Here is an 11,827-nt window from a genome sequence, read left to right as displayed (position 1 = left end):
ATATATATATATATATATATATATATATATTATCCAAATGGTCTTGAGTTAATATTGCAAGAGTACTAAGGCATGATGTTATCTATTTGTTTAAACCCAATCTTGGCGAAATCCTACTTCACATTTTCATCAAGATGTGTGTGTGTTTGTGTTTCTCTCTCTCGTTTATATATAAGTTGTACATGATGGTGATGGTGCTAGTGCTAAATGGTAGACATATTTCTATGCATTTGAAGAATCTTATCACAAGCATAGGGCTCTGATTGTTCTCACGTATAAATGTAATAATTTGAATGCCCTTTTGCCCCCTTCTCAGAGGACAATAATGTTGGGACGCTGGCTCCAAGAATTCAGCTTGCTATGTGGGTAAGCATTGTGCAAAACAGCACCTTTTGTTCATATATGTCTTTACTTAACTACTGGATTGTTTTTTATGTTTCAGGATTTTGGCCAATGTGACGTACGAAAATGTACTGGGCGCAAGCTTGTCAGATTTGGCCTCTTGAAGGATAGTATTTGGCCCTTCATAGAGTGTAATTTGCTTTCTTTCATGGATTGTCTTTTTTCAGAGTTATTAGGAATTTTCCTTGAGATTTTGCATTTATTTTATTTACTTTCATAAATTAATCATTTCAATAGAATTATTGGCATGGTCAACTTAGCTCTATTACGGGCTTTTGTAACTTGAACAATTCACTATAAGCAAGTACTAATTTTGGTGTATATTTATTTTTGCATGTTAAAATTCTGTCTGATGTAGTTCAAGTGAATTGCATGCAGAAACAAATAAACACACCAAAATCTGTACTTATTTAAAGTGAATTGCTCCAGTTATAAAGCTCCGTCATAGATCTAAGTTAATTATGACAATAATTCTGTTGAAATGATTAATTTATGAAAGTTAATAAGAAAAATGTAAATTTTGAATGTTGATCTCTGAATGTAGACCTTTAAATTTGATATGGCATTTATAGGTCTACATTCAGATTTAGTACATGGTAGGGAAAGTAAAACTGGGAAATCATTCCATAAAGATATAGATTTAAATTTGTGCGAGGTAATATAGCCCCACATGAATTTGGCTAGAACAATTTGCTGCAGAATACATATATAGATAGCTGAAGCTAGATTTTAATGCTACCTTGGAGTTCAACGAGCATGATAAGTAAAAAGACTTGGGCAAAGTGTATGGTCTTTGGTCTAACATGTAAAGCATATGAAATGTATTTCAATCCCCTGTTTTCCTTGTCTAGACAATTTATTTTGTTTCTTAATCCTGCGACCAGACTAATTATTATCAAGAAGTTAGCTCCATTCTGATCTCAAGGCAGATAATTTGACATGTTATATGAGCGAATTTTTTCTATGAGTTGGTTGAGGGGCCTAAAATAGATAAGTCGACTTTGCATGAAGTCTAAAATCACATATCAGGGTAGGTGAATATGTTTATCATGCAAATTTTATAATTAGCAAGTGCCACTAATTGTTTGAAGTACGATATGCTTCAATAACTGACACATGTCTAGAAAATTTTACAGGATTTGCGGGTGAATAATGCTTTTCGTGGCATTGTATTGAGGTATTCAACAGTTTCGAATCTTCGTCTTTACTTTTCCTGTTGTATCTGTTACTGTGGCATTTGCATAAGCAATATTTGTGGAATTTAAATTATTTTTAACTTTTGTTTAATTCACTGTTTGTTATTGTGTGAGCTTTCTTTGTGATGGATGCCATTACTTCTATCTGTTTTTAAAGGTTATTAATAACAAATTTTTTTTGCCTGACATAATAGACATTTGGATTTTACTTTTTTTTTGAGTTATATGATAATTTCATTTTTTTATATATTTTTTCTTATAATCATGGTAAACCAATTCGTGTTGACTTTCTTTGGTTGTTTACTGTTGCTGCAGCCCTGTAGGGACGCAGTGTGTCTCAAAGGAAGACCATCCGTTGATTAAGCGACAAGGATTGGCTGTGGTGGACTGTTCGTGGGCAAGATTGAAAGATGTTCCTTTTGTGAAACTTCATTGTCCCGCACCACGCCTTTGTAAGACACTTAATGCCATATAATATTTTTACCATCTAATATTTTTAATCTAGAAGGTTCGGGCTCAAATCTGCCTTGTCAATTCCGCTAACATCATATTTTGTTGTATGTAGAATGGAACAAATAAATCATTTAGTGTCTTTTAAGTTATGAATTAATGTCTTGCAAGACGTTTGGAATCACAGGTTGTCTACCCAATTTTTGTTACTTCTATTTTGTAAATTTTTTGGCCCGAACTTGAAATTTAATCGTGAACTCCTTGTTGTGATGTACAAATTTATTTGTAACTAGAACTAGTAAGCCCTGGAGTCTTTTCTATTTAAGAGGAATTTGGATAACTTTTTAAGCAATACATTGTTTAGAATATATTGTCACCCCTTTCTGTTCAAGATATCTGAAAGGAGACAGCCTATGGTTTCTAATCATATATACTTTGGATGATGGGGCTTTCGGCCTTCCATTTTTGGCAAACCACCGACATTGGAACAAGAAATTTTGCCACTTTGATCGGGTTTAATTACTTCTCTCCATCTGTTCCCTTCGCTACAAATCTAACTTTCAATTACAAATTTATAGCACATGTAATGTCCTTGGATCATATGTTCTTTCATAATTATTTTTAGGATGTAATTAACTATAAAGGCGTATGCATATGAGAGATCTCTTACCCCACATAATAAAAAAATCACAGCTGGCCTTATGAACTAAGCCGAGGGAAATCTCTGGGATGAGTAACATAATTTGTCTTTGAAACTTCATGATGCTTTGCATCTATCACGACAAGGGATTACCTGAGTTCATGAGCGCTTTTAGTCCCCACGCAACTGCTGCAGTTTCCTAATTTTTTATTGATAATGAAATTTTCTATTTTGAAAACTCTTCTTTCTACTTGATAAAATTCTGCTCCGAACTTTTTGATTTCCAAAACCAGCCCCACAAAATGGCCATCTAGCACTCCCCACACTCCACTTTATCGACTTTTTGCCCCAAGCCCCTACCGTCCAGGTTATCCTCCCTCCAATCTTGGAAAGTTATAACATTTTTTCTTCATAAGATTTCTCCATTTTTTCCTTTCCAAAATATCTCATGTTCAAATGCAACCCCCCTCTAATTTAGAATAAGATTTCTTACAAAAATTTTAAAACCCTTTACTACATCTTTCAGTTTTAAAACTTGTCAAATCCTTCCTAATCTTCAGTGTAAAAACATGCCTACTCTTTTAGAGCAATATTTCCCGAAAATTCCAACTGAAATACTTATTAAGTTGATAATCAAATCCCAACTAATTGCTTTCTATATCTACTTTGCATCGTGTCAATTGAATCCAAGTTGTTAATCAAGAAAATTCCTACTATCTGCTCACAGTTCTTCGAAACTAAGCAATTGTTTCAACCAAAGCTACCTAAATATTCAACTCTACTTCAACTTGTAACTACCCCCTGCTTGTTGTTTTCAACAAAAAACTAGGGAACCAACCATTTCTCCTTTTGCCAAATTTGAATACTACCCCAAATTGTATTATTTTAATTGGGATGATGATCTTTCTGGTAATCACGGTTCATATCATTAAGCTCGTTTTCATACTACGATCATTTTCTTAATTCACAATGACATCATATCAATCTTGATACTCAAGATATATGATCTGTGGTGGGATCTTGAATTCAGATCATCTACATCACTAGCTGACATCATACATCATAGAGTTTATGCTGACGATCATCATATTATTTGTAGGTTCATTTTGAATATTATCATCAACCTCCTTGACTGACTTATTATGTTGATCAATCACCTTGATCCTCACATGTTATTCAAGTTTAATAGCATTAGTCTTATGAATATATTCTCACAATTTTCATATCATCTACTATGTTTGGGATTGATGTTTTGATTATTATGACTTTCTATCTGCTCTTCTACAAATTCAATCTCTTATATGGATCTCGAAGTTCGCAATGAATAGAGAAGTCTGAATTCTCTGCCGCTTACTAAGATTATTATACACGATGCTACTCAGTTCTTGATATTATTACTTCGTTATTTTGACTGATTAAATTCATATTTCTACGACCACTACACTATACTAGTATCGGATTCTTTCCATGTTATTAATTTGATTCATGATATATGTTGACATTTATCTGCGAAGCCTCCAAATTCTCAACATATTGTTCCGTCAATAGTAGCCCCACTAGTCTCCCATAATGATTGTCAGCCACCTCTATAACTGCCAAACTATACTATCTACAACTTATTGTACTTAAAAGAGGTACACTTGCATGCTCTGCTATTTTAGCTTCTATGGACACCGACTACTTCTCTTCACAGGGAAGAGTTTCCACACCATGTGGAAGATGATAGAGGACACAAACTTGAGATGTCCTTTTTCACCTTATTTGAACTTGGTCATCTCTGGACATATCAACACCTGCCATATTAGTATTTTGTAATAATGATCTAACCAAGTGTTTTTTTATTTCAAGGATCTTTTATAAAAGATTTATCATTTATGAAATATCATTGGGCTACTTTTTTTGTTTTTATTTCATTACTCGTGTAAAAATTAAAATCCTCTCTATAAATAGAGGCTTGCAAGGATTCTACAAACATATGAATTTTACATAATTATAGGATTTTTTTTTACTTCTCTCTCTCTCTCTCTCTCCCTCTTCTTTAACTTCCTGTGTTCTGTATCACTTGGACCTCTATTTGATTTTTGAGAAATTCAAGCTTTTGTTTATTATGGTTGTCATAGTTTGAGTTGTGTCAGTCAGTTAATGCTCAATTGGTTATCCTGAGAAAGTTTGTGCCTTCATCATTTAATTATTAAAGATCTTCACCTTGAATCAACCATACATTGCCTAGAGACCTTTGTAGTTTCCGCCTTCTGTAAAATTTTTAATAGGCAGGGTCTGAGACGAATACAGATTGGAGAATGTACTCTCTTAAATTTTGAACTTCAGAATTTGCTCTCTTAAATTTTGAACTTTTTAATAGGCAGTAGGCCTAATTATCAGATTTAGTTTTCATTATTTTGTATGAAACCTCTCTACTTATGATGCCTATAAGGAGTCTGCAATATTATCTTCGCATCTTTTTAATTAAGTTAAAGTTAATGTGTAAGATAAAGCTATTATCATTTTAAACCCTCTTACCAATTCCTTTCTTTTCCTGCATTTTTGCCTTTCCCCATTAGAATATTGGATTTTAATTAAATTTTTCCTTGACAATCTGGACTATATACACTTTTCTAGATTTTGCGGTGCTTGAATGTCCTAACTCTAGTCTTTCACTATGCCACTGCCAATATGCTCAACAAAAGTGAATTCCGTAGTATTTCATGTCAATACAAACATAAATTTGACCTTTTGCAGTTTCTTCATTGTTTCTTATGAATTTTAGCTAATTTTATTCTTCTGGAAGCTATAACTTTCTAGAGAGTAGACCAGCAGTAATGTTAGTTGACCTTGCTAATTCAAATACGTTAAGAATTGTACAAAGCTCACTAGTTTATGAACCAATGATGATTATTTTTGGCATAGACACAATCATAGTGTAGGATAAATTGATTGGACCAGGTCCTGGGTTGTCCAAAACAAAATAATGTATTTACTTGTTGTTTTGTTATAATTCAAATACACATTAACAATATAGGTATAATAAAACATTTATCTCTTAATTCTTTTATATTTTTTATTAGTACTGGTTGCAGTTTGTTGGAAAACCAACCTATTAAGTTTTTGTTCATTGATTTGGTTAAATGTTATATTAGTTTCAATTGGACAAACCTCCGTATTAGATTTTTTTAGACATTTACATACATAACACAATTTTAATGTATTTACAATTTTACATATCTCACACCTAAACTTTCATATTCACACAGATAGCACTCATATCTTTAATATTACATAAAAAATAGCACTATTGTCAATTTTTTAAACTGAAATACACCTTTTCATGCATAGTTTCAAGGCATCAAAGTGCTATGCATCTAAATATAAAATTTTAGGTGTGAGAAATGTAAATACATGAGAATTGTGTGCTATGTATGTAAATTTTCCTTTTTTGTAAATGCTAATGAAAAATAATTTAAAAATCTAAAAAGTTTCATGTCAATAGTCTAACTATACGATCCAACTTTGATACTAAGGAACAGCGGTGGCTTCATTTCTACAGGCATTATATGCAGAAAATAATTGTTCGGTTAAACTTCTATTGAATACTAACTTTCTATCATGTTTGATCTCATTGTTTTCTTTCAGGCTTGATTTATATATAAGTCAAATTATGTTGTGGAATTCCACAGCTAGTTTCATTATTATTGTTTGATTTCCATGTTTGTTGCTCATATTAGTGTTAGGGGGAAGCTAGAAATGGCCTTTTTTCCCTCTATAGCACAATTAGTAATTATTATTTTTCTGTGTTGCAGTGCCATGGTTAGTCGCGGCAAACCCGATAAATTATGGCCGCCCCTGTGAATTATCCTGTGTGGAAGCTCTTGCCGCAGCTTTGATAATATGGTACTGTCCATGCTCCTTTATTTTTTTCAAATATGTAATGTTTATCTTTATTTAATCTCAAAACAGTGTGCTGATTTATTTCTATAGGGGATGATTTTTTTTTTTTTAAATTTCAGGAGTATTAGTAACCGTCATTGCTAAGAAGTTTTAGAAAACTTAATTAGAAATCGTTTGTTTGGAGTAAGTAATGGTTTAATGTTTTAATTGCAGATGACAACTAAAGAAAATGTCTGGATAAAGAATTTCGTGCTGCAGTACATGTGCTCTGGTTTCATGTACTGTAATTCAAATTCATAACCATCTTGATGACCTTGATTAAAAGGAAGTTTGAAATGAATTAAAATGTTTGTTTTGGTTTTTTAGCCTGAAATACCCATGGAATTTGTGGTGTTCCTTTCACTGAAAGATAGACTAAAAAAGCAAGTCACCATTAAAAAGCTGCTTCTTTCTCTCTCTCTCTATCTCTATCTCTATCTCTCTTAGCCAGACCATCAAGAAATTTTTACTCAAGTTAGGCACCTTAGCTTTTCTCGTAACTGATAAAATTCTTGATTTTCTGTCAGTGGTGAAGAAGAGACGGCAAATTTGATTATAGGCAAGTTCAAATGGGGGCATTCATTCCTATCTCTCAACAGGCATGCACTTTCAAAAATAGATTTAGTTTCTGTCCGGTTATATAAATTTTACCATTTACTTTCACACCTGACAAAATGGATATTCCTTTGCATCCTGTGGTATCCTGATAATGTGAATGTTTGTTGACTGGCTCCTGTTGTACTTTGTATGAATGCTTCAGTTCTTTGAAACTATATTATGGCTGTTAAATCCTTGGTGAGACCTCCGTGAAGAAAATGACTACAGGATAGTAATTTCTTAAAAGTGCAGAATTATCTAGGAATTTACATACATAATACACAATTCTTATATATCAACATATCTAACACCTATACTATCATATTTACATGTAAAGCAATCAAATCTATAGTAGACTAATTCCTAAAGCTATCCCAAATTTTCGTAGGCTGAGCTTTACATTGTTTATTCAATCTCCAGAGAGCTTCTGAAGGCATATTCCAAATGTGAGAATGGCGCCGAGATTATATCAGTTCAGAATACCTGGCTTTTAAACAACTCAAAAACCAACAAGTCAACTACAGGTGAAGGGAATAACTTCAATAACTAGTTAAACCATGGTTAGGTTAAGAGAGAGATCTTAATTTATAATATATTTATAAATAACGTGTATTGAACTGTAGGGGCTAATGATAAGTCTACCAACACCAACACAAACACAAACACAAACACAGGATCTGATTCAGATGCTGATGATGGGCTTCCACCCCTGGAAGAGAATTTGAACCACTTGATTTTGGAAGATTCTGAAGATTGTGAAGAAGAGAGAGATGAAACGGAAGAAGAAGATGAGGAAGAATCGGAAGGGGCCGTTCCAACTAGTTTAGAGCCAAACATGCATTCTACGTCGGCAGTGAATTAAAATATGGGGAGGGAGATACTTCCCTCTGCTGCATTGATGGGATGTTTATTTATTAGTTTTTTTAGTGTGCCAAGTTTTTGCAGATGTTCTCATACATTGATACAAATCTCAGCTGATCACCTGGTCTAACAAGAGCTAATATTTGTGTAATTGTTCAAGGTTCAAAGTGGTAGGACTAAATATTTATTTATGGCCTGTTTGAGATGGATTAAAGCTGTTTGTAAAATTATTGTGGGAAAATAATTTTTTTTTAAATTATGAAAATTATATATATATATATATATATATTCCAAAAAGTTGGACATCAATTTTCTTGCATTTATAACATTTTAATAAATATGATTATAACTATAATTGTAAATGAAGTCTTGAATGCAACTTTAAGCAGAAAGTTACTCAAACGGTTTTGTTTGCTTTTCTTTCCAACTCATGGAAGCATGGAATTTTATCATGCAAAACTGCTACCTTTAATTCAAGCGTTCTATGTATTTGCGTTATTGTGCACAGAATATTCATAGTAAAGTTTGTATGTAACAATCAGTAAGTTGGCTTAATTACATAAAATAGCATCGGAAATATTGTCATGTGTAAGATGACCATTCAGTACTTTTTTTTCTTTTTTTTGAACTACTGAATTCATGCATTTGCGCAAGTCAAATCAATAAAAAATTGATAAAAATGAAAAATTTAAGTTAGGATATATATATATATATATATATATATAGATATATATTATATATATATTTGTATATATAGCGAATTTAAGAAAATGAGAAAACAGGTAGTTTTGTGAATAGCAATGTTTCAGTTGTATTGTTTGTAAATGCTTAACTTTGTGTTTGATTGGCATAATAATTTCACATTTTTATCTGGCTTCAGGCTGGAAGCAATGTGATTAAACCCGAAAAAAGTTATATTACACAAATCACAAAAAAGTTAATAATTATAAATTTCAAGTATTTTTTTTCCAGCCCTCCATCATATGTATGGGTATTTGCAAACACCACCATCACTAAAGGTAATATAACAAATTCAACCCACATTCCTCTCACTGAAGTCCTTTCGAAAAGGTTGAATTATACATGCAACGAACCATTTACAATTACCTTTAAAACTACTGCTAATGGATGCTTTCTAAGTTCAATTTAATTCAAAAAACTTGCATGAAAAAGAATAACGGATTGCACCTAGCTAACACCTACATTGTTGCCAGAAGGTTCTCCACTGAGTTTTTAAACAACTCACATGGTTCTTATACGCTTGGTTCTCCTAAACATCCTAGTTTATACTTCATTTGAAGCAGCTTCACTGTCCTGCCAATTTCTTTTAAAAGCCACGTTTAGGGCTGTCAAGACGGCTCATTGTTCATGAACAGTTCTTGTTCGGTTCGTTAAGAAGCTCGTTGTCACCTCCCAAAAGAGCCCTTATGGGTGGTGGGCAGCCCAGGACTTAAATACTGTTTTTCGGCCCTACACCTAGCCAATGTGGGACTATTTGTCCGTGACATTCTCCTCCACCCAATCACGTGACGCCCTCGTCACGGATCACCGAGGGTCCCACTGGACCATGGAGAGTCCACACACCTGGCAGGCAGTAGTCTGCTTTGATACCACTTGTCACCTCCCAAAAGAGCCCTTATGGGTGGTGGGCAGCCCAGGACTTAAATACTGCTTTTCGGCCCTACACCTAGCCAATGTGGGACTATTTGTCCGTGACATCGTGCTCGAAACGTTGGCTAAACAAACGAGCCGAACACAAACAATTTTTTTGCGCTTGATATATAAACGAGCAGAACACAGATAAACATTTGTTCATTCGTTTTTGGCTCGCGTTGACTCGAAATAATTAAATTGTCTAAAAGACTATAGAGATTTGTAATCAAATCAAATTATTAATTAAAAAATAAAATAAAAATATATAAAGTTATATTTAAATGATGTTTTAATATAAATAAAAAATGTAAAGCTCGCCCTTAATCTTAAAATCCCACGACTGTGTGATTATGGCTGTTAAAATGGTTCTTCATTCATGAACAACTCGTGTTTGACTCACTAAGCAAATGAGCCAAGTACGAACAAATTTTTGTGTTCGATATATAAACAAGCAGAACACGAAGAGTGATATTTTTTAACTAACCGAACACGAGCTAAGCCTAGGCTTGCTCGTGTTCGGCTCGTTTACAATCCTAGCCGCGTTTGTCGAATTGGAGGAAGTTAGCTGCGAACTGAATAGTGAAAAATTGTCGTTCTCTCGAACGAAGATGTTCGTCTCCCGCTGCTTCACCAAGCAAAAAAGTTTCCAAACATTGGGGTTTACTCCCTCTGAACAGGACTTCACGGCCTTCTCAAATGAAGCCATAAGCTCCTCTCCATTTTTTGAGCTACCTCTTTCTTTCCTCTTCTCTTATGACCCTTCTCTTTCTGATACTAACTAGTTCATTCCTCTTTAATCACCAGACTCAAAGCACTCCTCAAGCCACCCAACCACCCATATCAAGCTCATCCCCACCCCCAAAACAGCAGAAACCCAGTTATCAGCCACCAATAGCAGCTTTCTTTCCTCATCCTCAAAGTTAGATAACAACATTGGAGCCGTCTACCTATGTAACACTCCAATTTTATACTCCAAAATGAAACACAATGCAAATGATTTGCATTTTTTCATGAAAAGGTTCAAAATTGTGACATTTTTTATCTCGTTCAATGATCAACTCGCTAACGCTTTCACAAGGCGCCTTATAAGCCATCTCAATAAGCTTCGTGTCAAGATCGGCATCCTTCCAAGATACACCATTTTAAGGTAGCATATTAGAGGAAACAATATAACTAGCAATCAATGGCCAAGTTTCTTGTAGAACATTTTAAAGATACAATTGAAAGTACAATGTCACCTTCCAAAATATTTGATTCAGTTGTAATTATAAATAATGCATTACTATCACTAACAATTAAAAAAGGAAAAAAAAGAAAACAGAAAATTAAGAGTTGTAAGGTTGATGAGCCAAAATACATAGGATTTGCTAGTTCAATGCAGCATCAACATCTTCTTGACAGAAAAGATCTCACATTTATGCAACCACTTTGAAGGCGAAAAAAATAGGAGGTGCACATTATCCTTTTCTGAATAGACATAGTAAATTCATCATTCATTATTTTAATTGCATCTAGTCCCTTAACTTTTCAATTTCTAGATTATTTAGTCGATTGTATGAAGATAAACTTGTGTGCACTGCTGCCGAGCTTGCGACTTCAGGTTTCAAATTTCAAGCTAAAATTGGATGTGAATCTTTTCAGAGGAGAATCTATTTATCCAAAGCAAAGTTACATATAGAAGTTTCTTATGAAATAAGAAATTTATGTAGTTTCACATTAATAATAAGTGTTCAACATTTTCTATAAATCTATTAAAAATGTTTTTTTTTTTTTTACTTTTGACAGCAAACATTTGCAACAATTAGTCCTAAAGAGTTTCTCCTCCAAACTTTTAGCATTTAGAGCATGATGATGGACCTATAAAAGTGTCAAAACAAGTCCCCACTCTTTCAATTGGGGCAGAAACAATCCCAATAGAGGACTATGAGAGCTCCGGGGACTAATTTGACACTTTTATAAACTCTTGGACTAAAATGATCCATATAAATAGTCAGAGGGACTATTTGATGTTCAAGTTTTTCTTATTTATTTTTCTTTTATTTTAATTCTGTTGCAAATGATAAGAAAAAATGCAATAGAAATTGCAAGTAAAAACCTTGTTTCT

The 11,827-nt window shown here is 33.4% G+C and overlaps 1 protein-coding gene across 1 annotated transcript in view; it reads left to right on the top strand.

Moving 5' to 3' along the window:
* Nucleotides 1-8,284, top strand: part of LOC110028946 (ribosome biogenesis protein TSR3 homolog) — a 37,929-nt gene extending 29,645 nt beyond the window's left edge. Inside the window, exons 3-10 of the mRNA XM_020731023.1 lie at nucleotides 317-366; nucleotides 443-508; nucleotides 1,539-1,579; nucleotides 1,914-2,050; nucleotides 6,486-6,576; nucleotides 7,140-7,211; nucleotides 7,630-7,733; nucleotides 7,833-8,284. Coding sequence (XP_020586682.1) covers nucleotides 317-366; nucleotides 443-508; nucleotides 1,539-1,579; nucleotides 1,914-2,050; nucleotides 6,486-6,576; nucleotides 7,140-7,211; nucleotides 7,630-7,733; nucleotides 7,833-8,071 — 800 coding nt within the window. The 3' untranslated portion in view covers nucleotides 8,072-8,284. The remainder of the gene's footprint in view (nucleotides 1-316; nucleotides 367-442; nucleotides 509-1,538; nucleotides 1,580-1,913; nucleotides 2,051-6,485; nucleotides 6,577-7,139; nucleotides 7,212-7,629; nucleotides 7,734-7,832) is intronic.
* Nucleotides 8,285-11,827: the final 3,543 nt, after the last annotated feature.

The sequence above is a fragment of the Phalaenopsis equestris genome, unplaced genomic scaffold, assembly GCF_001263595.1.
Source record: "Phalaenopsis equestris unplaced genomic scaffold, ASM126359v1 Scaffold000540, whole genome shotgun sequence".
Classification (NCBI taxonomy): Eukaryota; Viridiplantae; Streptophyta; class Magnoliopsida; order Asparagales; family Orchidaceae; genus Phalaenopsis; species Phalaenopsis equestris.
Note: the sequence above shows the minus strand (reverse complement) of the source record. Positions and strands in the feature narration are given on the sequence as shown.